The following is a 26,031-nucleotide window of genomic DNA, read 5'->3' as shown; positions in this document are numbered from 1 at the left end:
ACACAATGAGACATGTATTTAATAGCTCTAATAGGATACATGGGATACTGCACATGTATTGCGAGAAAACGCAAAATTTCGCCGCCGTGACCCTCAAGGGCCCCCGTACTGTTCTCTATGGGTTAATACATTTCCCATGATGCTCCAGTAGCGTTAACAGACTCCCAAACTGCGCCTGCTCATAGCGGAAAAATGGCGGCACTGCTGCTGCAAGAGTTTGAAGGTTCCGAGCTAACTAAAATACCAGAAACACTTCAAACCAAACTCGAAAAGATCTTTGCGGACCAGCAGAATAAAATAGATTCGTTGAAAGCACAACAGGAACAGTTTCGGGTTGATAGCGGTAAGTTATTGTGCGGTATTTTGCTAGCTCGAGGTGCTAAAGTGTTTGGCTTTGCTCAGCACGCAGGCATGTTGGTGAGCGAAGCACAGTTATATACTGTACGTAAAGTTAACTTTGAACATAATAACACATTAACCTCACATTTATGACTGTTTACTGTCATCAGACTTAAGAAATCTGACCGACGTTAGATCAAATTTAATGTTTTCATGAACTAATGTGACGCCAATCAGTGCTAACGTAAGCTAATCTACAAAGCTAAAGGTAACTTAACGATTGCTTCAACACAAACAAATGTAGTTTTGGTTTTTATTTTTTCCTAAGATAATTCGTGTAATACAATCTCTTTTAAACACTCAGATTTAAAAACTAACGTGAAAAACATGAAGTAAATACAACATGAAACATATGCATGAGAAATCATAGAAGCTGTAGCTCAAACAAACAGAAACTACTATACAAAGGGAAGAGCTAACTTTGTTGTTCTAGTGTTAGTACTATACAAAAAAATGTGGATATTTATTTGTTGATCATAATTACAGATACATTTTTAGAAGGAACCCAACTAAGAAATTAAGTCTGTGCAGGGGTCTGACAGGGGTTTTCAAACCTAGTCCTCAAGGCCCTTTGAGCTGCTTGTTTTGCAAACATCATCTGAGAAGTCAGCATTGGGTAGGGCAAACAAGCAGAGCAGTGGGCTTTTTTGGACCAGGTTTGGGAACTATTTCCTTAAGATGATATTGAGCACTAAATAATGTATAATAACTCTACAATGTAGTTTTTAATTTTATGTTTCTGCTGATCTTTTCCTCACAGAGCAACATTTCTTTGAAAAGGTGAAACAGCTTAATCAGTGTCAGGATGAATTTTTATCCAAGACTCAAGAGCACCTTAAACTCAAAGAAGAGTATACCAAGCTTGGTAAGATTGAACCTATTATTTACCTAAATATAATTAGTGAAGCTAAAGGCTTTGTTTCTCCACTCTGGGTTGTATTAACCCCCTTCATGGTATTTGCTTCTTTTAGAGGAGGAGCTTAAAGGTGTGTGTGAGAAGAACAGGGACTATGAATCCACCCAAGAGAAGCTGTCATCAGAGCAGGTAAGTAAAACACAATCGCCCATGTAGACGATTAACTTATTTTTATCATATTATATATAGTAGTATATATATTTTAGTGTTTCACAGTGTGCTGATAAATTGTAGGACATTAGTAATAATAAATACAAACTAGTCTAACTGTATCTGGAAGTTGATCTAACAAGACTCAACTTCCAGATCTCCTGGAAGACTGAGAATCTTTATAGACATATGCCAACTGTGTTTCTAGCTTATTTATCAGATGTAGTGCTGACGTGATTGTCACAGTATTATAAGTTTCTGAGCTTAGATTTTTTAAGTTATCTGCAAATTTCAGTGCAGCACTTTATTTAATGTATGATTAAATTACATTTTTTAGATTAGATTAAATAGATACTTGATTAATCCCAGAAGGTAAATTCTGGTATTGCAGTAGCCATTACACAGAAACATGTAACTTCAAATTGCTACTTGACCTAATTGTAGAAATGATTTCTTAATTTCTTACATAAACTATATAATGGACCAAATTTTCAAATTGACTAGCTAGTTGAACACACTAACTGTAACAATAAACTTTCAAATGGCCAGTTATAATCAGAAAGAAACACTATGTAAGCTATTCTTGAAATTGATGCCTTTGTTTTAGACTGTCCTCTCAAAGGCCAAAGAGGAACTGGAGGCAGAAAAGCGAGAACTTGTGCGAACACTGGAAAGGAGATCCTTGGAAATGGAGCATTTAAACGGTATTTAGCTAATTATAATTATGTCCTGAGATATTTGGTAATATTTTTTTATATACTGTCAATTTGGCATAGAATCTGTTGTGATGTTATTTCTGTTGCTCCACTAGATGACCTGAGGCAACTCAATGATAAGTTGGTGGAAGTCAACACCTCTAAGATGACTCTGCAAATGAAGTTAGATGAGCTTGAGGCAGCTGAAGTCAACATTAAAGTGAGTATGCATTTATTGCAATTATACTCAGTTTTTATTGAGTATGCAACTTAATTTAATTTGTCTGTAGTGGAATGAAAGTATTACAGTATTCCTCCCTCCACACTGTATACATTGGATATGTGAATTTTCCTTTCTAGTACAAGGAGAAGCGTATGGAACAGGAGAAGGAGCTGCTTCATAGCCAAACAGCTTGGCTGAATGAGGAGTTGAAGGCCAAGAGTGAAGAACTTTTGACTCTCTCTCGACAAAAGGGAAACGAGATCCTGGAGCTCAAATGTACCCTGGAGAACAAAGAAGATGAGGCATGTAGACACTAGAAAGTCACAATCATGGTCACCTACACAAGTCTTAACACTTGTTGCATTTTGTTTGAGTTATTTTGTTTTTTAATGTTTTTTGTTTCTGATTTCCAGTTAAACCGGCTTCAAGAGCAAGTCACTAGTTTGAAGACTTCAAATGAGAACCTGCAGAGGCAGAGTGAGGACACTATCTGCAAGCTGAAAGAAGTATGTGTGTTGTAATTACACTGAAAATACAGATTTTTTTCTATTACCTTATCTTTGAGATATGACTGAATCTTTACTAATTGTAGGCAAAGGAACAACAAGCAACGATGGAGGAAAAGTTCAGAAACGAGCTGAATGCTAACATTAAACTCTCCAATTTGTACAAGGTAGGTTCATAATTTTCCAAATCATGTTACTGTTTTGTAATCAAGAACACGCAAGTACACACCTTTTTTTAGGCTTGAAATTTCAGAAATTGATACACCTGCACATGCTGGATGTGTCAGTGTGATGGTACCAGCCAGAAGGGTAGATTTTCAGCCACTGAAAGGACTTCAGTGAAAACATTTTGCATTGTTTTAGTGGGTGGTTTTCTAATTGAGCTTTATATTTATCAGGGAGCAGCAGCGGATTCTGAGGCAAAAAGTGAAGAGCTGAGTCGAGCAGTGGAGGAGTTACAAAAGCTGCTGAAAGATGCTGGAGAAGGTGCGAGTCTATGAATGAATGACCTGTACTATCATTAGCGTTATTTAGAGAGTGGTTACACTAATTTAACTTTGTATTTTAAGTGCTTAACGGGTTTCCAATCGTTGTTATCTCCAATTTTGCTTATCCACCCCAGCCAACAAGGCCCTTGAGGAGAACCTGCAGGAAATGAATAGTGCCAAAGACAAAAATGTTGCTGATTTAAAGGAGAAGATCCAGGATCTAGAGAAAGAGCTGGACAACGCCAATGAGCTGCTGTCAAGTTCTAAATTTAGAGGTCAGTTGATTGTAGTCCTACATTTGTCTGTGCAACTCTGGTTTTCATTATGGGTATTTTGAAGTAAACAGCAAAGTTTCTATGTGTTTTGTTTTGTTTTTATTTGGATTTATTTATTACTAATGATTTCTATTTTTTTCTACATCCAGGTCCTGTTGGTATAATATCAGTGCCGACAGAGGAGCAAATGACAACGATGTCTCCAACAGCAGCTGCAGTATCCAAGATCAAACCAGATATGAAGCTAACTGAGGTGTGTGCTGCTGAACATCAACACAAATGTTTCTTTTACTTTCTTTAATAAAAACGTTAGTGAATATAGATTCGAAGAAGTTGCCTGCTATGATTAAGTGCTTTCCTATAGCAATAGATTGTGTATTGTCTAAGAAAGGTGGCCCACTGTCATAAAGCACATTAGGCATACCATTGTTTTCACACTGGTTTTGCTTGTGTATTGCTGAACATCAAGATACAGTTCATGACGGTCATGTTCATATTTTAAAAATCATATCTATTTTTAGTTGTATACAGCCTATGTGGAGAGCCAGGAGCAACTGCAGTTGGAGCGCTTGGAGAACAAACGGGTCAACAAGTACCTGGATGATATAGTGCAGGAAGTGGAGGCAAAAGCCCCCATCCTAAAACGGCAAAGGGACGAGCATGAGCGCATGCAGAAATCAGTGACCAGTCTTTCTGCCAAGCTGGAGCAGGCTGTCAAGGTGTGGTAATGCATAAATAATACCTTTCGTATTACATACATTTCTATGCATTTAAAGTTAATCAAATTTTGCTTTTTGCTTGCTTTTGTTTACTTCAGGAGGTACACCGTCTGCAAAAGGAGACTGATGAGGCCAATAAGCGCTCTTCTGTCTTGGAAAGGGACAACCAGAGGTTTGAACTGCAGCTGTCAGACATGGCTCAGCAAGTGGGTTCACTTACTTCTTCCATTTTCCTCTGCTTGCCTTTGTAAACATATAAAGCATATAAGTAATCTGACATCTCCAAATTATCCATTTTTACACAGGTGCGTGTGCTGCTAATTGAACTAGAAGAGGCTCGTGGAAACCATGTCATTCATGAAGAGGAGGTGAGCTCAGCCGACATCAGCAGCACGTCCGAGGTGATCAGTCAACATTTGGTGACGTTCCGCGGTGTGGAAGAGCTGCAGAAGCAGAATCAACGTCTGCTTGTGGCCCTCAGAGAGCTCAGTGATGCCCAAGAGAAGGAGGAGTTTGAAGCTTCTGGAAATGGGTAATTTCTTTTTGATGTAACTAAATAAAGTACATTTTGTGCACTTTTATCATTCAAAATATTGTTGTTTGTCTAATATCTAATTATTGAAAAAAGAACACATTACAATTCCGGTGGTCCCTTATCTCTCTTGATCTTTATTTGAAAGTCAACAGCTTTTTAAAAGCATTTGAACATGCATGTAACTCTGGTGTGTTCTTGTGTGTGTAATTGTAAAGATTTGTGGGACGACTAAAGGAAGTTTAACTGTTACAGGCGTGCTGAGCTGGAGCAGAGTTTGGAGAAAGCTCATGCTGAGCTGGAGGCTCTGAAAGAGCAGCGGAGCCAACAGATAAAGATGACTGAGTCCATTGTGAGGCAAAGAGACATGTACCGTGTTCTACTGGCTCAAGCAACTGGAGTTAGCTTCCCTCAGCAAGGTGACACAGATAATCCAAGCAATATGTAATTGTAGAAGACAGGATAACCTGCCAGTATACATTTAACAGCTTAAATTATGAATTTAAATTATGAGATGGGTTTTCCCAATAGCTTGAACTTTTGAGTGTTTTAATTTAAGGTACACCTCCTGAGGAGTTCTCCCTGACCTCTACCCCCCGGCGCTCACCTGCAGCCACTCCCACCACAGGAACACCAACTGCACTTGTCTCCATGACAACAGAGTCGGCTGAAGCGGTGGAGGCGAAGGCAGCTTTGCGACAGGTGACCTTTAGCTAACAGCATCTTTACAGTTGTCAGTTTATTGTCATAAAAGTGTATTAGTCTCAGCAGTGCAAAAGTTACATTCTACATCCCATAGTGTTTGTCAAGCAGCATTCGTGAAAATGATTTAGAATTTTCTAGATCTGACTTTTCCAGAAGGGTAATTTAAATGTATGTAGCTTTGGTGATCTAGATTTATCATTGAAAAATACTAAACTGTATTCTGGTTTTGTAATTAGGAACATGTCTGCGGTTTCATATTTATGGGCATAGTTTCCCAGTGCAAGAACCCACTGCATAAAAATGCCCGTCTTATTTATTCTTAACATCTACCACTAGAAGGTAGTCTATTTTTCCAAATACAAGAAAGAAGACTACAATGAAAATGGGAGTTAATATCACTAATCACTATCACTATGCACTAATCACCAAACAGTACTGCTTGGACGTCAATGTTAATACTGCGTTGATAGAAAATAAGAATATTTGGTTGAATCTACAGTTGCAGGAGGTGTTCTCCACCTATAAGAAGGAGCGTGTGGAGAGTGACAAGGCACTGATGGAGCAGAATGAAAAGCTCCAGGAGCAGATCTCTGACCTGCGCTCCCAGAATGCTAAAGTATCCACACAGCTTGAGTTTGCCTCCAAGAGGTAGGTTTAAAAAGAACATGAACTACAGAGGATGTTATCTGGTAACTACTGTTCAAATGTGATTTCTGTGATGTAACACTGCATTTATATGGTCTTTTCCATCTCAACAATGTCAGGTATGAAATGCTGCAGGACAATGTTGAGGGGTACAGGAAAGAGATAGCTTCTCTAAGAGAGAAAGAACAGAAGATGGCTGCTGCCACACAGAAGCATGAGCAGACTATCCACACATTGAATGAGGATCTGAGAGCTGCCAAAGAAAAACTCACCATGGCTGAGGTTGGTCCTTTGTTCCATCACACTTTTGCCTTTTTTAAAAACATGCCCGAGGTTGATTTCTTAGTATTTTGTCATCACCAGAGGAGAATAGGAGCAGCAAATGTGTGATTGAATCCCAGCTCCATTTAACTTGCATTCTCCTGCCCCTTAGGGCCAGGCTGAGAGCTTGCGCAAGGAGAGAGACATGCTTAAGCTCGTGGAGTCAAAGTTGAATCAGGAGAAAGAGACACTCCAGGGCCAACAACAGAGCCAAAACCTGCTGCTTTCCAATCTTCAGGCTATTCAGGTAATTCAGTTGTGATTTCTCACTTATTGTCTCTTACAGGTCAAAATATCAACAATAACAATAATTTTTTATTTTCTAGGCGTCTCTTGAGCGTTCAGAGACGGATACACGTCAGCGTCTCAACAGCCAAGTAGAGAAGCAGGAAAGGGAGATCTCCCAGCTGCAGAAGAGGCTGGAAAATGAGGTTGAACAGCGTCACCTGCTCAGCAGAAACCAAGAAGTAAGCATAAATTTAGCTGTTTTCCCATATTAGTTGTAGTGTTAAGTATTTTGGAGATTTTGGTACAGCCATAAGAACTCTATGTCATTTGATACTTTCTAGGAGAGCCATTTATATGTCGTTATCGTTATTGTTTGTATTGACAAAGCTGCACAGAGCTAACATACTGAGCTGATTATATGCTCATGGGTCACATGCTATTCAGTTTGGATCAGACTGGTGAGAGTAAGATCAATGAAAAATAATAAATGACTTCTATATACTCTATTCCTTATTAAACTTTACCCACTACTTAATGTCAGGGTTATGTATTTTATTGAAATGCATTTATTAGACTGGATTATTTTTTATCTGTGTGCACCTAACAAATGTGTATTTGATTAAAAATACAGTAAAGTTTTATCAGATATTCTTGTTTAATGGATAATTAACATTTATCATTATACAAAATATTTTTTTTTATATAAATGGGGCCACACTGCATTGTGAAAACTTTGGCACATCCTCAATTAAATGTTAATGAAAAATTATCCAATCGATTACACTTGGTGACAAAAGATAACAAATTTACATTTCTCTACGTAAGTGTGAACATGTCTTGGACCTTAAAATAATTTGATCTGGGATCTAAAGGAGTAGAGAATTTAGTAGTTTACTCACCATATTTGCCTGTGTCCCGTACATCACATGGACAGATCCAGTTGATCGATGTAAAGAGGCAGCTGGAGACACAGGTGTCTTTACATCAGAAGACCAAGGAGCTGCTGAGTGCTGCAGAGTCAGAGCTCAAGACCCTCAGGCTGCAGCAATGGAGCAGTGAAGCACGTCATACCCTAAGTTCTCCGTCTACATCCAACATCAGAGGTTAGCACAAACATACACATGTAGAGAGAAGTAAAATGCAACTACGGATACTCATCAAATCCTATCGCAAGAAATTAAAAAATTTAAGCATTATAGTTCACTAACAGATCCATAGTTGACCAATTTTTTTTAAAATACATGTTTCAGGGAAAAAAAGCTAATTAAATGTCCTTTAAATGTCGTTTAAATGTAAGCCACACTCTTTTTGTTGATTTTAATGATGCTTGCTTCCTTTTTAAACTTTAGTCAAATTGCATTACTCATGGCTGCCACTGATTGTTCCTACTTTTAGGCTTGCAGGATGCAGATCAAGACAGAGAAGACCTACAGAGCCGTCTGCGGCTGGCTGAAGGCCAGGCAGAGGAGCTGGCAGAGAGCCTCCGGGCAGCCACCTCCAGCGTGGAGCAGTACAGAGCCATGGCTCAGAGCCTGGAGGAGTCTCTGGATAAAGAGAAACAGGTGCAACAATAAGCTGTATTCTGCCTTGTACAAATCATTTGAAATAATTGTCACTAATTATGTGAGAGGCAGATAAACATGTTACATTTATACCTCTGAGGAATTATACACTGTTGGCCCTAAGAGTTTAGAAAATGTAACGCCACTTGGCAAAATTGATGCAGATAGGCAGCCCAAAGGAGATTACATCTTTCTCTAGAATCACAGTTTTTACTTAATTTGTGCTAGTTTGTGGCAACTTATCTTTGGGTGTTGAAATAAGCCAAGACATTACATTTTAATCTGTATACCCCTCTATAGTTGATTAAAGTGATTTCAATTATAATTAGCTGGAAAGTAGTAGTGATGTAAATTAAAAACTTATATTTACCTATTATTTATGTATCCGTTGTGTGTTTTAGCTTTAAGAAATGTTTTGTATCATTTTTTTGCATTTTGAAATTAGATTAAGCTTATTATTTAAGTTTTTAATATTTACAAATGGTTAATAACCAGGTAACGGAGCAGGCACGCTCATCCATTGAAGCTCGCCTTAAGGAGGCTGATGAACAGCATCACAAACTGGAGGAGAAGCTCTTGGAAGAGGAGAAAGAGAAACAAGCCTTGGAGGAGCAGAACAGAAAAGCCCAGGAGTCTCTAGAGGAGCAGGTATATTGACATCCTGTAATAAACAAGTTCAAATATTCCTAAAGTCCTAAATATAACTTTTAGTTGTTTAACTTTGTTTTCCATTATAGAAGTAATGACATTGTTAATGATAATTTACACAAAGTTTATGGTTTGTTTTTCTTCCTGTGTTAGATTAATGTTCTCAAGAGAAGTTTAAACAGTGCCCAGGCAGAACACCAGATGGCGCTAGAGCGAGTTGCAGTGGCTGAAGCCCAGCTGCAGCAGGCTGTACAAGACAGCCAGGAACAGGTAAGTAACTCCTCTCAAACAACTACAGACTGGTAGTTGGTAGACTGGTTGCTGTCTGGAGCGTGCATGACACAAAAAGCACACCACGGAAATCAAATGTGTTTTGTTTACAGTGCATCAGTAAACCCAGCCATGATTAGAAATGACACTGTATATAGCTTTGGTTTCCTGAAGGAAAGAAACAAGATCCAACAACAGAATCTGGGTTTTAAACTCCTAAACTTTCTGCAGAGCTGCACAGCTGAAATGAAACACCCCCCCACTCTCTGTAAATACTCCAGACTATTACTTGCTAGGGCTCTAGGGCGCTCACACGATAAAGTCCTGATCATATATATCTGTGTGTGTTTATGTATTTATGTCTCAAAGTATCCTTCTCAATTTCCAAGGCTAAACTGGCAGCAGAAGCACAAGATAAGTATGAGCGAGAGATGATGCTGCATGCAGCAGATGTAAGTGCCCTGCAGGCTGCTAAGGCTCAGGCCCAGCAGGCTGTTGAGCTCAGGCACCAGCTGGAAGAAAGATCCCAGAGAACCAGTGCTGAGCTACTGGAGGCCAGGGTCTCATGGCAGGAGCAGGAAAAGATCCTCAAGGTAGGTATAGGTGATGACCACATGGTATTACTGTATGTGTAAAGCAAACTTTGTCCAATCCCTGTTAATCATTGATCTTATAGGAGGAAATGTCCAAAATGGAGAGTCGCCACGAGGAGTTGCAGAGGCAGAACGTCCTTCTGCATGAGCAAATTGAGACAATGAGTGGGAAAATGGCTGACAATTTGCAGCGCGCTGCCAGTGAGAGCACTTTGAACATCTCCCTAACTGAAGAGGGCAAATCTCAAGACCAAGTTCTTGAGATTCTCAGGTAATCTAAATCAAATGACACATGATACATCTTTCCTGCAAAAAAAATGTGTCCTTTCATCCTCTTTGTCATTCTTGTCCTTTTATGTATTTGACACACTGACTTTTTCTAAATGACAGGTTTGTGCGTCGCGAGAAGGAGCTTGCAGAATCCCGTTTTGAAGTTGCCCAAGGAGAAAGTTTGCGTTACCGTGTGAGGGTGGAGCACCTAGAACGAGAGCTGAAAGAGGTTCAGGACAGCTTGACTGCTGCAAGGGAGAGGATGCAGGTGTGTGTGTGTTTTTATGGGTTTTTTTTTATATTCCTTTTTACCTATACTACATTTACTGATGCAGATGTATAAACACACAGGTCATGTATCAGTCTGACTTTGGTCCAACTTTCCTGGACATTTTTTATAAAATCAATATTATTTCCATTTATTCACTTTCCCTCTATAGACGTCAAGGACATTTTATAATTTTATTTTATTATAAGTATAAAAATAAAGAAATAAGCCTAACTCTACAATTTAAACTTGTAATTAAAAGCCCTATGTTATGTGATTTGATTTAGGTGACAGCGAAGACCCTGGCTCAGCACGATGAGCTAATGAAGAAGACAGAAACAATGAGTATCCTGGTGGAGACCAACAAGATGCTAAGAGAGGAGAAGAACAAGATGGAGCAAGAATTGCAGCAGACCCAAGCTAAGGTATAATTTCCAAGTTATAGTAAAATGTAGTGGTAGTGTTGAATTTGATGACAAACCCCTGTAGTTGACTGATATACTATACAGTATTAACAGAGCCTAACTCTGTTAATACTGTATAGTATATCAGTCAACTTTCACATTTGCTCAGTTTTAGCTAATATTCTGTTTTCAGATACAAAAGCTGGAGTCAGACATCATGCCGCTGCAACAGGCAAACTCTGAGCTGAGTGAGAAAAGCGGCATGCTGCAAACTGAGAAGAAGATACTGGAAGAGGAAATCAAGCGCTGGAAGGCTCGCACACAGGTCAGTGAAAAGACTAGCATCTAAACTCATAGGTTTTTTTATTATTATTATTAATTAAAAGTAAAATGTTACCTTTAAATACTCACCAGTATTACATGTGATTAACCTGCTTCAAATACGCTTTCATTATAAGAAGTTAAAAGGGTATTTAAAGTTAAATTTTTTCACAACACTAACTTCTTCACATGGGCTTCTAGCAATTGGTGAGTCAACAGAAGGATTCAGATCCCGAAGAGTACAAACGTCTACATTCAGAGAAGGAGGCCAATCTAAAACGCATCCAGCAGCTCACTGAGGAAAATACAAGGCTTAAAGCAGAGGTAGCAAGGTGAGGTTTAATGAAACTGCTGCAGTTGCTGTTATTAAATAGTATCTGACTTACTACTTTTTGTAGTATTACTTACCTCCTGTAATGTGGTTCTCTATCTCCCATTTCTCCATATAGGACCAATAACCTGACAACTTCCCTGCAAGGCCAGGTGCAAAATATACGTGACAGTGTGACTAGGGTAACTGATGAGAGAAATACGCTGAAGAGGGAAGTGGATACTAAAAACCAGGAGCTCCTAGAGAAAGTACGAACTATCACCCAGGTTAAGAAGATTGGGCGCCGCTACAAAACTCAGTATGAAGAACTCAAGGTGGAACATGACAAGGTGAGAGCCCAGTAGCTATTGTAGAAGGTTATAACGCTACCTTTGCTTTGTTGGTTTATTCTCTAGTTGTATGTTTTCTTCAGATTGTAGCTAAGGCTGCAGCAGGTCCCTCCCAAGATGAAGAGGCTCGTCAGGCTTCAGTTCAAGAACTCCAGAGCCTCAGAGATTCTCTGAGCCAGGCTGAAGCCAGGACCAAAGAGCTCGAAGGGCAGCTGGAGAACACAAACAAGGTGAAATATGTCAGGCCCCTATTTCTGAAACAAGCAAACTCTACAAAGTATTCATTAATTTATTCCATTCAACGATGCATGTCCCTCTTTATAAATGTACGTGTCTTTACTACCACAGGTGGTTACAGAGCGTGAGACTGAGGCCCGTAATGCCCAGGAACAGTCATCCAGGATACAGACAGAAATGACCCGATTGAGGCAGGAGCTGCAGGATAAGGCTTCTCAGGAAGAAACACTGAAGCAGCAGATGACTGAAAGGGAGGAGAAGTACAGAAAGGCCATTGTTAATGCCAAACAGCGGATAAGCCAGCTCAATAGTGAGAGAAAGGGCATCCTCATTATATCCACATTGAGTTTTTATATTTCCCTTACGGTAATTTAGCTTGTGTCTTTTTATTTTGACTCTAACCTAAGAAATTTATTTCCAGACATCAAAGACCAACTACAGAGAGAAAATGAAGAGCTGAAACAGCAGCGTGAGGAGCTGGAGGTACGTGTGAGCGCTCTCAAGTCTCAATATGAAGGCCGCCTGAGTCGGCAGGAGCGAGAACTAAGGGATCTGCGGGGTCAGCAGGAGAGACAGGAGCAGAGAGATGAGCCACCAGAGGCTGGACCTAGCAAGGTGAGAGTCTGGTTTAAAAGTATCCTCTACCTAGACATATTCGTTTTTGTTTAATTTTACTAATTAGTTAAATAGATAGGATTAGAGAATGCCCACTTTACAGCACAGTCTCTGTCTGACTGTGTCTCCTTGTCTTTATTTTAGACCCAAGAGCAGCAGAGGACCACAGAACAGAGACAAATCAGTCTGAAGCCAACTCCAGCTGCAGACAGGGGAAGGTATGGCAAACAATCACTAAAACTATTCTATCATAAGTTTACATGGCTGTGAAACATGAGTATAAAGAGAGATACAGTTACGAGATGCTCTTTTTTTAGTTTCCTTGTCTTTGTCTTTGTTTGTATCAGTGCCAGCACTTCTGAGCCCCCAACTGCCAACATTAAGCCAACACCTGTAGTCGCCACAGCCAGCAAGCAGCCAGTCAACCCTGGGAATAAACCCACTCCAAGAGCAAGCATCAGACCCATGATCACTCCAGCCACTGTACCAACCCCAACGCCCACAGCTACAGTCATGCCCACTACACAGGTGGAGTCCCAAGAACGTAAGTCTAATGCAAAGCTTCAGACGTAAGCTTGGAAACCAGCGACGAAAGCAATTAGGACACAGCCATTTCATTATTAATCCCTTGGCAATGTTGAACAAGGACCATTCCATGAAACATGTCTTATGCCATACAGTGCACCCCGTGGCTCCAAAGAAAGTTTAGTATGAGTTTATTGAATTTTTTTTTTAAATGAGTGTTAGGCTGAATCTCTTTTCCAATATCTTTAACTCTTTCACAGCCATGCAGTCTGCTGAAGGCCCACCAGTGGAGCATGTGACTGTGTACGGCAGTGCCAGTGGCTCTGTCCGTTCCGCCAGCCCCAACGTCCAGACAACTTTAGCTGGCCCCATGTTGAATGTCCAGCAGACGCAGGCCACAGCATTTGTCCAGCCAACCCAGCAACAGAGTGTGACCCATACAGAGCCAGTCAGTCAGGAGCCTCCACCAGTGGTCATTGAGCCAACACCTAGTTCACAGGTGGAATGGCCTTCAACGTCCTCTACTTCCTCTGTGTTTGGCACTGGTAAGAAGCTGTAGTTTTAAGCTTAAGATGCGTATATATTGATACAATATGCTGATACAGCACTACTACCAGGTATACCAGAATATAGAAAAGTTACATATTGATAGTATAACCGTTGAAGGAAAAAATATAATTTCTATAATGGGCCACATTGCTATGTATATGGCATCCTTTATCGGTTCAGTAGCAGGGAGAGGTGTGAAAAATAGCTCTGCTTTATCTCTAGTTTCAGCAACACCAGGAACCTCGGCGATGGCTAAGAGGCCTCGGGAGGAGGAGGAAAGCACCACCATTGTCACAGATACAGAGGCTACTCAGGAGGACACCAGGGCTCCTATACCCAAGAAGCTGCGTATCATCCAGAGAGTGGGTCCAGAGGTGAGAAGAGTTAAAGAAATCTGTAGACTTTGTTATGTTTTGTTTGTTTGATTTATTTTTTTTATAAATGTTTGTGTGTTTTCCTCAGGAGGAGATGCTGGCTGAGGACAGCGCTGAAGCTGAGGGTGTGGTGCCAACAGACAGTCAAGACAGTGCTGAGGCAGAGCACACTGGTAGCTTAATGGTTAGTACACATGCTATATAAACACAATGTCAGCGGTTTGAGTCTAGCTAAACTTTGTTGCTGGTCACAGCATCTCTCTCTTTCTCCCCATGTTTCCTGTCTACCGTTTGATTATGTCACCTGCCACTGCCAGAGGAGAAGTTAATAATAATGATATGTATTGGACACTTTTTTGGTTAAATGGCATCTGTCGTTCACCCTTTAGACGGAGGAGTTTTCAGGGGAAGGAGAAGAGAGCGCAGACCAAGAAACAACACTGACCCAAAGTGACGCCCCTGACCAGCTGTCACAGGAAGTAATTGTCATAATAACAGACACAGAGAGTGACGATGACCAGGAAGAGGAAAATGAAGAGGAGGAAGAAGAGCAGGTAGAAAGTGTTTTAAAATGGCATTGTCTCGTGTTTGTCTTGTCTCTTTGCCAATAACAATTTGTCCACTGCTCAATGTAGGACTATGAGGAGGAGGAAGAAGAGGAAGATGATGATGAAGAAGAAGAAGAAGAAGAAGAGGAGGACGACGAAGAGGAGGATGGTGATGATGACGGAGGCATGGGGGAGGAAGGGGAGGAAGGAGAAGACAGTAATGAGGGGAGCGGAGAGGGCAACGAGGCTTACGAAGTAGAAGACACAGAGGTTCGATTACCAATGGCACATACTGTTCTCACTGCTCTGAACTTTTATAGGTCATCACCCACACAAGCTTTCACATCCCGTACATCATGTTAACCCTTCCCACGCTTTCAGGCAGAGACTTACTTTCCAGCTCACACACTCAGATTTTCCACAATCCTTTTAGTGAATTTTACCTCTATGTTGTAACTGTCTGTCTGTCTGTGTGTGTGTGCAAGGTGTGTGTGTGTGTTTACTTTAGTTGTTTACTTTTTTTATTCCAGTCTTGGTTTTGTATGTTTAGTGGGACTTGTAATCTGCATGTGTGAAAGTGGTTAGAAGTGAGGAAAGCGCAGAAGTATCGTCCAGTGTCACGTTATGTCCATTCAACAAGTAATAATATATTTATTACTGTTAAATGCAATTCTTAGTAGAATAAATCACATACCAGCTGCAACAGCGATGTTTTAGCCTCACCATAGGGTCATTGTCATTGGAAAACTAGGATCTGTGACATTTCTAAGCAAATATTAAAATAAATCAAACTCACATTATTGCATTTATACATTTTAAAAATGTATAAATGCATTCATACATTATATATTATTATTTCAGTTTCTTCTACAGGTTATTTTTTTCAATTATTTATTTTATGTATAGAACATCAGAAATATGAAAAAATGCCTTTTATAATTACCAGAATCCCAAGATATTCAGTTCATGATTTTTACTGGAATTTGTGTCCATCATTGTTCAGTATAGGGAGGAAATTAATAATAACCCATGTGTGAGATTGTGCCAGTATATCCTGGCATCTATACTGTGTGGGGAATTATCCTTTAACCCCCTTCCTTTAATTCTACCAAACTCCAGTTCTCCTTTCATTTTCCAGTTTTCCTTATTTGATCCCATTGTAAAATTCTCTTGATGATTTTAAGTGTTTGATCACCATTTTTTCTTTCCATTTATTTCCTTTTGTTCCTCAAATTCACAGGGAGCTGATGTAACAGACCCAGGCACCGAGACAGAGGAGAGTTTGGGGGCGTCTGACTCCACCCAAAGGCCGGCAGATTCCCAGACACCCAGCTGTAAGATCCAGGAAACACTGTCACAACTCACATTCGTACATCTACCTCACACTCTCCACATGTGCTCACAAACTGTCCCGCCATGCACTTAGTTATCTGACTGTGCATAATGACTAAAGAAGATGTAATGTGTTGTTGTCTGCCTGGAAGGAAGAGTGTCTGAAAATAAGTCATTTCCAACAACAACACTGCTTTATTTTCAAAATGAAACAAATTATTTTAATTTTTTTGCTCATCCATTGCCCGTCCGTTGTACAGCATTGTAGCTTTATGACTTAAAACTCAAACCAAAGCAAAGTACATTTTGGGATTCTATTATTCCATTCATATAATTGAATATTCTTGAAAATCAGAAACAATAAGTGGTCCCAGCAAAATGGTGCAATAGGTGGAGTTGGTAGGCTGAAGATGCATTATATAACAAAAAACGACAATACTCATTGGAGATAAGTGTTACCACTAACTCTACTACAGTGATTCAAACATGCCATTCTGATTATACAACCAGCGTCTTGAAACTAATTTTATTCAGATCTATTTTAATTATTTTTTTTCCTAGATCGTGCACTTAAAATATCAACTTTCTCTCAATTTAAACATCTGGCTACTTTCAGGCAATCTGATTTTGAATCATTCGTGGTTTATGGTGTCTTCATAGTTTAGAATTAAAGGGATCTCTGTTCATTTTGTTGTAGTCGAGGGCAGCTCGATAGAGGCCTTCTCTACAGAACAGCCTATCACAAGCTCTGGTACACGCATGCCACAGTCTCCACGGAGACCAAGTCATCAGCTGCCCCCTCGGTTGAATATCCACCCAGCCCAGACATCAGAGCTGGGACCACCTGCTCAGGTACAGGTAAGAAGGAAGAGTACTGTTCCTTATTATACATGAAAAACTAGGACATCTTATCATATGGTTCTTTTTGGATACATTTTTATGTGGTCACAATACACCCACTGGGTTTTATTTGTTAATTTCTGGTGTCATTTTATAAATTGAACAAGTAATCAAAGCTTGCTCAAATGGGATTGTTGGGTTTCTCTATAATTTTTTGTATAAATATTTTCTGTAAGGTCTTAAACCTTACACTGTAAAGTGCCTTGAGATAACTTCTGTTGTAATTTGCCGCTATACAAATAAAATTGAATTGAATTGAATTTAATTGAATTAATCTACAGATTTATTCATAATGAAAGTGATCATTCCTTGCAGCCCCCCTATTACTATCTTGTAATGTTTCCTGTAGATGGACATAATGAGCAATAATTCAAATTCTTCTTTTACAGCGTATCCCTGTTCGTCGCCAGTCAGTGGGCAGAGTCCCTCAGCTTACTCCTGGAGTGGCGAGCGGAGCTGTAAGTGGCATCTGCAGTCTGAGCTTATGTTATTTCTAAACATAGACAATCAGAAACTTTCATTCCTGCTTTTTCTCTGTGGGAATGTTTGTATCACACTTTAACATCTGTGTATCTCTGCAGCAGCATTTCTTTGATGATGATGACAGGATGGTTCCCAGCACTCCCACTCTGCCACACCGCTCTGATGGTTTTGACCAGGCCATCCAGTACGTGTCACACACACATTAAATAAAAAACATGTTTTTACATCTACACTTATTCCTTTATCTAATGTTTTTACTTTACATCTGTGGATATGACCACAACTTGAAACTTTATTTTGACTGCTCCTGTTTTGTTTATTAGCTCTCCCCAGGTGGCGGGAGTCCCCCGCTTCAGGTTTGGTCCTTCAGAGGACTTGCCACAGACCAGCTCCTCCTTACACTCTGACCTGGGACAACTTGCATCACAAGGAGGTACTTCACCAAAACATGTTTTGTGGCCCTTTTAATTAAGTGCAACAGATGTGTAAGCTACATTTTTAACACACATTCTTGTCTTCAGGTCTTGGGATGTATGAAAGCCCCTTGTTCCTAGCAGCTCCTGAAGAGGAGTCTGGTGGACGCAGTGTTCCCACCACACCATTACAAGTTGCAGCACCAGGTATCTATTACTGTTCTGCATACTAACCACAGTTCCTGGAACTACTCATTTAATTGTGTGGAAATGTTCACGTCAGGTGCTAAAAACAAAATAACATCAATAATGTCTTGTTCATGGTTTTCTCTTCCAGTAACGGTCTTCTCAGAGGTGGGTCAGTCTGACACAACAGAGCATGCCTCCCAGTCAGTTCCCATGGTGAGCACATCCACACCAAGCCTGGCTGTGCCAGGTACTGTCAGTACAGGAGAGGATAGAGACGATGTCTTCTTGGAGCCAGACACTGATAGGTGAGCCTTACTCCCCTCTGCTCTCGTCAGTCTTGTGGCTGTGCTTTTTTTTTTTTTTTTTTTTTTTTTTGCAGTTTGAATTCGGAAACCAGACCTGAGACTGCATCATTCAGTGTTTAATGCCATTTCAAACCTAATAATCTAATTCAACCCTTCCTTTTATTCATCAGTTGTTTTTTCCAATATTAATATCAGAAGCTGAATCAAATATTAAACTCTTCTGACTGAAATATTGTTTATAAAAGTTTGGGGATTTTTGTTGTCTTGCAGTGATGTTTTGACACTACATGACTAAATTTTTTTGTTTTCTGTGTCTATTCTAGGCCTAGTGCTGAAGTCTCAGTGGATCCAGTCTCTCAGGGAGATGTCGAGGACTCTAGTCAGTCATCTGACAAAGCCAGCCTGCCCTCCACCAGCCAGGAGCCTTCCTCCAGTTCTGCAGGTACAGTGCAGCCTCACAGCTGAGCCCCCTTCCTGCTGTTTGTCATGTGGTCAGTTGTGATTGACAGTTTGTGTTCTTTTAGATACAAGCAGTGCTCTGCCTAAACCATCTCGACCTGGAGCCAGCCGACAACTGCAGCGCTGGCCAGAGAACTATGGTGGACGCATGAAGAGAGGAGGTAATATGTTTATTTAAATGAAGCAAATACTGATTCAAATATAACACAGCCTTAAAAAAATACATAACAAGTCATGTTATTGCATAAATTGATTTTAATGTCCAAAAAACTCTTGCCAACACACTTTAAATGTCCCTTTCACAAGACTTGGCACATTTTTGTTATAAAGAACTTTCTATGTTTAAAAAGAACAGTGGAAACACTACCAAGCTTTTGATATGTTCAGTGCATGGAACATTTTACACAGCTGTTTAAAACAGAAACTCTGTTTTTAAAAAAACTTATATCTCAACAGGTCAAGCATTTCGTTCAAGGGGTGGACAAAGGAGATGATTCCCCAGGTGAAGCACTAATCAGAAAACTCGACAGCCATGACTGGGCAACTTGTCATTCAAGTCAGAAACGCATTCAATTTCTATTTGCAGTCTTGACAATGTTCACTTATTTTAACTCCTGTTGTTTTTCATTTTGCTTCTGTTTTTGTTTTGTTTTTTAAAACGTACTGGTGAAGTTCCTTTTGTAATCAGTTCATGCTGAATCATTGTGTTTTATGAAAAATGTAATAAACTTTAAAACTGAGTAAATAGGTGTGGAAGGCAGCTTTTTAGACACGGTCCCTGTTACTCAGTCACACTTTTTTTGGACATTTGAAAACATCTGTGCTCTGAGGTCTGTTGGCGTTGGAAGCAGCAACGACAGGACGTTCACTATCCATCCTCACATTGTAGGATTTGGCTGTAAAAGAAGCAGAATGGTTATTAGAGTTAATTTTAAGCATTTAAATTATGTCAAGGAGATTATTTTCTTTCCATTCACCTGTCAGTTTCCATTTTATGAACATGAATTTGGCATGACTTAAGACCAAACAGTCCGTAGTGTCGTTTTTAAGACATTAACTTAGTTTTTTGGCTGCAGCAGCACCTAAATTTAAAGACCTGTAGTGTTTCATGACTGACGTAAATGACTTAACAGTAAGCCCCTCCTGACGTGACACAGCTACCACAGGCTTTAAACTGACTCAAATGTTTTTCTCAGAAAACACAGCATTCTTTAAACTAAAGGTGCCATCATTGAAATGGAAACCTTTACTGTGGTTACTCCACAATAAGTTTGAGCTGTAGGTAAATGGACCCCACCCTTAAGTTTTACATCTTGGCTAATCCACTACCCCACCCTCACCCACACACCCAGACACACATGGTCCTTGTTAGGCATTTCAGACATTATGTGAACGACTGTAATAAACGTATTGTAGACATCTAAGTGAGGGACATTTTGTTCTTTAGAGACTGGGAAACAAAATAATATTATTAGGAACCAAGGAATGAAGGGAAACCACAATTGCTACTAAAGGACCTCTTGGAATTTCATGGTTTTCTGCATTAATTGTCATAAAATTTGATTTGATGTGATCTTCATCTAAGACGAGAGTATTAACAAATAATGTGTCTAAAATAAAACATTTCTGGTTTTAACTTTTTCTTCCTACTTTATGTTGTGTTTTCATGACTTACATCTTGAGAAGACATAATATTTGTATCCATCTCGTTCTCTGTTGTTCGGAATAGAAACGGCAGCTGTGATGGTGGAGGGGAAACCTCTCCAGGACCTCCGGATGTTGATGGCCGGCTCTAGAAGAGACACTGGAAACAAAAGGATTTTGCTGTTTAGAGATTTTGTTTTTAATGTTCTCAAATCTACCAGCTACAGTTGCAATCTCATAAACAGTACAGACTGTTTCCACATTAGTTATTTACAACTCTGACTTGCTAAAGTGCCTCCTCTTTAAAAAATTTAAAAATACATTTGTGCCTTAAGATGCATGAATGTAATATATATAATAATAAATATTTTTTTGGATGCATCCTTGTGTGATGCGTACAAAAATATGTGTGAGTACCTGCTTGTCGAGCCATGCGTTTTTGGACTGCGTAAAGGGCGTACTTGACATTTTTTCCACATGTTGGGCTGGTGCCAGACTGGTATGAATATTTCTGGACAAACCCTCCTGCAAGATTCAACCAAGAATCAGAATGTCAAAGTCTTACCAGCTTTTTAGACCATTAGCCTGGCATTGATTGATGTTAAACCATAAGGATAATAAAATGTAAATTATTCAATATAATATAATATTCATTAAGACACTGAAAGTAAAAAGTACAGTGATCAGATTAATGAGCAGCAGTTATTACCTCTCTTGAAGAAGTACACAGACTCTCTCCTGCTCTGGTAATGGGGCACAGACAAGGCAGCTGTGATGTGGCCTCGAAGCCCATCAAAGCCTGTTTCAATGACTTTAGGGTAGCCGGGGTCCAAGACGTCATTTTCAAATCTCCAGTACTGTGCACCCTGTAAACACCACATCAAACCAAAAGCTTAAACCATCATGCACCTGAAATCTGAAAGCTGAAGGACAAACACTAAATGATACGATCACGTTGTAACAGCAAAACTGCATCCTGGTAAAACAGGAGTCCAAAGGGTCAGTGCAGCTGTTACCTTGAATATGTAAGTTTTGCCCTGGCAGTTGCAGCGAGTGAACACAGTGTCAACAGGGGAAGGCACACCCCACACTTGTGTGATGCCTTGAGCGGGACCTGGCACCCTGTTGCTGTCCAAAAACCAGAAGTAGTGCCCTGTAAAAGTAACATCATCACATGAGGGGGATCCAGCTTCACTGCACTATGGTTATTCTTAACCAGAAGTAAAAGTATTTGTTTACATATTAAGTTAGCTAATTGACTAATTGGAGCCCCAGAAAGGTTCAAAAGACAAATCAGAGAAGTTGTGAGACGATTAAAGCAGTAAAACATTTGAAAATTAAAATCACACACGCAGATAGGGCACAGTGTCAGCTTCCTGGCACTAACCTCTGAAAACAACTATTGTGCCGTTCCTCAGTGCAGTAACTGCACTGACCGGACGCCCACTGCACAGGTTGGTGTCGTTGCTGTCATCTGGAAATAAAAGAGGACACATTCATGAAGAGACCATCTGTTAATCTGATAATAAAACAATAAGACAAAACACATGCTGTGTGTTAGATGTGATTGTTTGGTCCAGAAGCTGAGCTTTATTTCCTATTTCAAAGGTCTGCTTGGTTTTACAGTGTGTGAAAACTGCCTCCTCTGACACTTAATATAGTGTAGCTACACTTAAAAGAACACAGTGTTCACCCAGAGGCATAATGAAAAAAAAAAGACCCAGCTCAGCTCATAAACCAGACTGCAAGCAGTAATAAAAATGTACCAGAAACTAGAGGCATCCATTTTTGCAATATCGTTCTACACTTGTAAAATAGATTAGATTTCAACAGAAACACAGGAAAGAAATGATGATACAGGAATTGAAGTTTTCTCTCTGAGGCACAAAATAAATGAGTGTTTTCTATAATCAAGTTGTGTTGAGTCGGAAATAATGATGACAACATTTTATACCTGCTTGGTAGTCTCTCAGATCACCGGTGTTCAGGGTCTGTACGGCGTCCAGAGGCTTTGAATCAGGCTTGGAGGTGGGTTTTACCAGGGTAGGTTTGGTTGGTGATGGCTTGTGTGTGTCAGGCTGCTCTTCAGGTTGTGAGGTGGCTTCAGGCGTGTTGGGTGAGGTGACTTTTACTGGATCACTGGTGGTGATGGCATCATCTGTACTGTCAAGCTGCACTGCAGCAGTGGACAGGGGAGCAGGAGTCGTCAAGACATCAAGCCCCGGCAGGTTTTCAGACACCGCTGGAGCAACACTGGTGGAAAGATTAGGATCTGTTACAGCATCTGTACTGTCTGGTTCAGGGTTTGAAGTGGCGGACTCTGGGTTGGGTGTCAGATCCTGCGTTGATGAGGTGGAGGTTGTGGTGGCCTGAGTGGTTTGGAGGACTGTGTGGGTCTGTGTGAGCTCTGTAGATACTGAAAGCTCGGGTGAATTGGAGGCTGTGTAGGCTGTATTGAAGGGTGTGGTTGTAGCTTCTGGCTTGTCGGATGGGGCTTCAGTTAAATCTGTCTTCTGTGCGTCTGGAACAATCTCATCTTCAGGTGCTTGCCCTGAGCCCTCCGGCTCTGTGACGCTGGTTAAAGCCGTAGGCCCCGTTTGAAGGGCGGATGTTGGAGAAGGCTGGATAGAGACGTGGGAAACTGCAGTTGCTTCTGGGTTGACTGAGATGACAAAATCACTGGAGTCTGTAGGAGGACAAACATGATAGAAAAATGTAATTCGATTTACTCAATGACAGTAAGAAGCATGTCAATAAATTATCAAATTGATGCCAGCGTGTAAAGATAAATGACAAAGTAAATGTAAAATCACATGCCTGTGCTTGTGGTGGGACCCTCTCCACTGGTTATGTAAAGTGAGGAGTGGCTGTCATCAGCCTGTGTTGGCTTGTCATTTGAGGGAGTCGTCTCTGTCTGAGATGAGAGTGTGACTGTCTCTGTGCTGAACTCCACGGTGGGTTCAACAGGCACTTGATCCAACAGGTCAACTGTAGATCCGTATCCGCTGGTGCTCTCCGGGATCGGACTTGCCTCCGGATCCTCCACTCCGTTGTTGGAAACTCCATCACTGGGAAAGATCTGGTTGTTCTTATCTGTGAAGAGGCGTACACCTGGATGTTACTCTTATAAAATGTACCAGAGAAAGAGCTGCTAGATATATTTTTTAAATGTCAAAGCTCACCATCACCGAGATCATCTGATGAATATGATGTTGGACTTGTCAGTGGAATCAAATGGTCATCTGCAGGAAAATACACACATCACATACATAACTGTTTATACCTGGCATCATTAACGCAGAACTTTTAATCAATGCTAATCCTATTTTTCCTACATTTGTTTACTTAAGCGTGATCGTCACTCAGAGTGAGAGACTTTCAGGCAGAACTGTCATAACACGTCTTCCTCCTGAGAGAGAAGTCACAAGGATGCAAGAGTATCTCCACCCATAGAGCTGTCCCATGCTTACTCCTGAGTGAAAAATAACCTTGATGAAAATGTCCTGTCATGCTTTCTTGGCTTCACTTTGTCCTTTCCTCTCTTGTGACTGAGCCTGTGCCCGTACCCCTCCTACGCACTCATGACTGAATTGAATCCTTGTGTTTCTTTTGGCCAGTGAGGTTTGTTCTAGTGAGACTTGGCCACAAACAACAAACCACAGCGACAGATCTACAATGTGGTCGTCAAGCTGAAGTTATTGAAGGTGAGAAATGAAAGTGTACAGGAGGAAAAGGGAGTCAGACCAATAGGCCTGCTATTAGTGTACACTAATAGTGTACACTCCTGATCCATAGTAGCCCCTGAGTGAATTTCATAAACTACAGTCACCTGCATCATTTCCTTCGCTGAATGTGGAAGGTTCCTCTGAGGCTTCATTCATCGTTGGCTCTGTGAGAATATTCACAAATAAAGTTAGAGGGCTATCTCTGTAAAAATCATTTACCTTAAATCCTCAGCACCGACACTTAATGACATCAACTCATTCCAAAGTTGAATGTACCTTTGGGTTTGTTATCATTTACATTATCACATGAACTAGTCTTCACTGGTGCTGTTGCACTGGCTGCTCCACTGATTTCTTCTGTGGTAAATACTAAGACAGAGAATATTGTCAAACGTAACCCATTGCATCAGTGCAGATTGCTGCATGCACGGCAGGATACGCCACATGCCGGTGGACATGCAAGTGTGCCATGTCAGATTGCTCCTAGCCTCTTTGCCCTCCACTGTTCATGCACTTATCCTAATGTCAAATATCATAATTGTTACTGGGCTTGCTCGCCTTTTATGAAATGACCAGCAACCACTTTGAACTGAGAGACAGCATCTGTTGTCATTCTCGTACTACTTTGTGAAAGAAAATCCGTAGTGACACACACTCACAAACACAAACACAGGCTGAATGTGTTGGAGGTGGCTTACCTTCAGCATCACAGTGGGTCTTGAAATCTGAACAACACTGGTTGTATTTGACACATTCAGCGTCGCAGCTGCACAGGCGTCCTCTCTTGAACATTTCTCCACATCGACCTTTACATGAGTTTTCTGTTGCACACAAGCATCAGTCTTCAAAACCACATCTGTCATTTAAATTCTTAAGGAATAATCAGACGGTATTAGGAAGGAAATGATTGCCTTTAGGGATGGAGTTTGTGTACAAATGCATAATCAGAAACATAAATGTGTGGATGTCTGTGTCTGTAAGTTGAGATCAATACAGTAATAATTTATTTTAGCACCAGTGACAGAGTGTTTTAGTATTTCAGGAGAGAAAAGCCTCACTTGTTGTGCATTGGGATTCAAAGTCTTTGCAGCACTCTCCATAAGACAGGCAGTTATAATCACACTGGCACATATAACCCCTGTAGTACTCAGCACCACATCGTCCTTTGCAGCTGCCTGTTAACAGGTCACAGAGCACAGAAACACATTAAAATATCAAATGTCAAATTCAAATAACAACCTTGCCTTTCAAATTAGTTTTTTTCCCCAATTATAATAATCTAAACCTGAAGACCAGTGAGTGCTGTGAAAAATTCTGAAGTAGTGATTGGTCTAACATAGGTTCCCCCTGTGGTAAATAATTATTAACAGAGTAAACATGAATGAGAACAGTACTCAAACAGCAAACATTACACATGCTAGGAAACCTCTTCGTTTAAAACACCTTGTCCTATGTCTCTGACACTCATACAACTTGGTTAAATGTTTCTCTATGCAATTCACATGTGACACAATTTATACTCACTCTGAGCAGCACTAAATGTCAAGGCAGAAGCCACAATAACAGCCCAAAGTACTGTGGAAGACATCCTCATGTAAACCTGGAGCTGGAGAAACTAACAGAGTAAATGTATAAGATCCTGAAGTGCATCGATGTTCATGGCTGAAAATCATGAAAGCAGATATTAGAATCAGAAAGTAACGTACCTCGTCTGAACTCCTGTCTGACTCCTGCTGAAGTTTAGACTCCGGCTGCTTTTAAAATACTCGCACTGACTGGGTGACTTCCTGCTAATTGGCAAATCCAGTCTAATTAAATGTGTGATGATCTCATAGGCTGTAGGGAGGATCCTCCAGTCCTGACCATAGGTCCAGACATCATGATTCCCCGCAAATAGCTGGAAGCACATCAACACACATCTGTGCCAGACAGACA

At 40.4% G+C, this 26,031-nt stretch overlaps 2 protein-coding genes across 5 annotated transcripts; one reads left to right on the top strand and one right to left on the bottom strand.

Moving 5' to 3' along the window:
* Positions 1–184: 184 nt before the first annotated feature.
* Positions 185–19,467, top strand: tprb (translocated promoter region b, nuclear basket protein). 3 transcript variants are annotated; one of them, XM_026345066.1, is made up of 51 exons: positions 185–343; positions 1,160–1,264; positions 1,371–1,444; positions 2,073–2,169; positions 2,277–2,380; positions 2,521–2,685; positions 2,797–2,889; positions 2,976–3,056; positions 3,288–3,375; positions 3,512–3,652; positions 3,802–3,905; positions 4,174–4,371; positions 4,470–4,577; positions 4,677–4,903; positions 5,159–5,322; positions 5,463–5,605; positions 6,108–6,256; positions 6,373–6,535; positions 6,687–6,821; positions 6,901–7,041; positions 7,737–7,905; positions 8,198–8,364; positions 8,860–9,012; positions 9,166–9,282; positions 9,672–9,875; positions 9,959–10,146; positions 10,266–10,413; positions 10,701–10,838; positions 11,011–11,142; positions 11,340–11,470; positions 11,588–11,798; positions 11,882–12,028; positions 12,147–12,345; positions 12,457–12,650; positions 12,795–12,868; positions 12,998–13,194; positions 13,436–13,720; positions 13,947–14,098; positions 14,187–14,282; positions 14,488–14,652; positions 14,734–14,916; positions 15,887–15,980; positions 16,676–16,836; positions 17,268–17,336; positions 17,460–17,545; positions 17,685–17,794; positions 17,883–17,981; positions 18,112–18,268; positions 18,592–18,710; positions 18,793–18,888; positions 19,184–19,467. In XM_026345066.1, the coding sequence occupies exons 1-51, from the start codon at positions 193–195 to the stop codon at positions 19,219–19,221; spliced, it is 7,110 nt and encodes a 2,369-aa protein (XP_026200851.1). In that variant the 5' UTR covers positions 185–192; the 3' UTR covers positions 19,222–19,467. The 3 variants fall into 3 exon arrangements, with proteins under 3 accessions (XP_026200851.1, XP_026200853.1, XP_026200852.1); XM_026345068.1 differs by having other exon boundaries at positions 193–343; positions 16,676–16,830; XM_026345067.1 differs by having other exon boundaries at positions 193–343; positions 17,463–17,545.
* Positions 19,468–19,501: 34 nt separating this feature from the next.
* prg4b (proteoglycan 4b) lies at positions 19,502–26,031 on the bottom strand. Of its 2 annotated transcripts, none has more exons than XM_026345069.1 (14): positions 25,803–26,031; positions 25,621–25,711; positions 25,155–25,271; positions 24,795–24,917; positions 24,201–24,260; positions 23,554–23,613; positions 23,189–23,482; positions 22,326–23,057; positions 21,759–21,845; positions 21,388–21,524; positions 21,081–21,237; positions 20,789–20,896; positions 20,403–20,531; positions 19,502–19,623 (listed from the first exon to the last, which is right to left on the bottom strand). In XM_026345069.1, exons 2-14 carry the CDS (start codon positions 25,688–25,690, stop codon positions 19,517–19,519), a joined length of 2,181 nt encoding a protein of 726 aa, XP_026200854.1. In that variant the 5' UTR covers positions 25,691–25,711; positions 25,803–26,031; the 3' UTR covers positions 19,502–19,516. The 2 variants fall into 2 exon arrangements, with proteins under 2 accessions (XP_026200854.1, XP_026200855.1); XM_026345070.1 differs by having other exon boundaries at positions 23,189–23,464.

Source organism: Anabas testudineus, chromosome 4 (assembly GCF_900324465.2).
Source record: "Anabas testudineus chromosome 4, fAnaTes1.2, whole genome shotgun sequence".
Taxonomy (NCBI): Eukaryota; Metazoa; Chordata; class Actinopteri; order Anabantiformes; family Anabantidae; genus Anabas; species Anabas testudineus.
The sequence above is the reverse complement of the archived record's forward strand: the minus strand, read 5'-3'. Positions and strand labels throughout refer to the sequence as shown.

Excerpts from the sequence above, each read along its gene's own strand:
- prg4b (XM_026345069.1), bottom strand. The coding sequence starts at position 25,690 with ATGAGGATGTCTTCCACAGTACTTTGGGCTGTTATTGTGGCTTCTGCC. Across the intron at positions 23,483-23,553 it reads ATCAGATGATCTCGGTGATG|GTGTACGCCTCTTCACAGAT; the intron begins GTGAGCTTTGAC and ends AGTAACATCCAG. Across the intron at positions 21,238-21,387 it reads GCAAAACTTACATATTCAAG|GGTGCACAGTACTGGAGATT; the intron begins GTAACAGCTGCA and ends TGGTGTTTACAG.
- tprb (XM_026345066.1), top strand. The coding sequence starts at position 193 with ATGGCGGCACTGCTGCTGCAAGAGTTTGAAGGTTCCGAGCTAACTAAA. Across the intron at positions 13,721-13,946 it reads TTCCTCTGTGTTTGGCACTG|TTTCAGCAACACCAGGAACC; the intron begins GTAAGAAGCTGT and ends CTTTATCTCTAG. Across the intron at positions 17,982-18,111 it reads ATTACAAGTTGCAGCACCAG|TAACGGTCTTCTCAGAGGTG; the intron begins GTATCTATTACT and ends TTTCTCTTCCAG.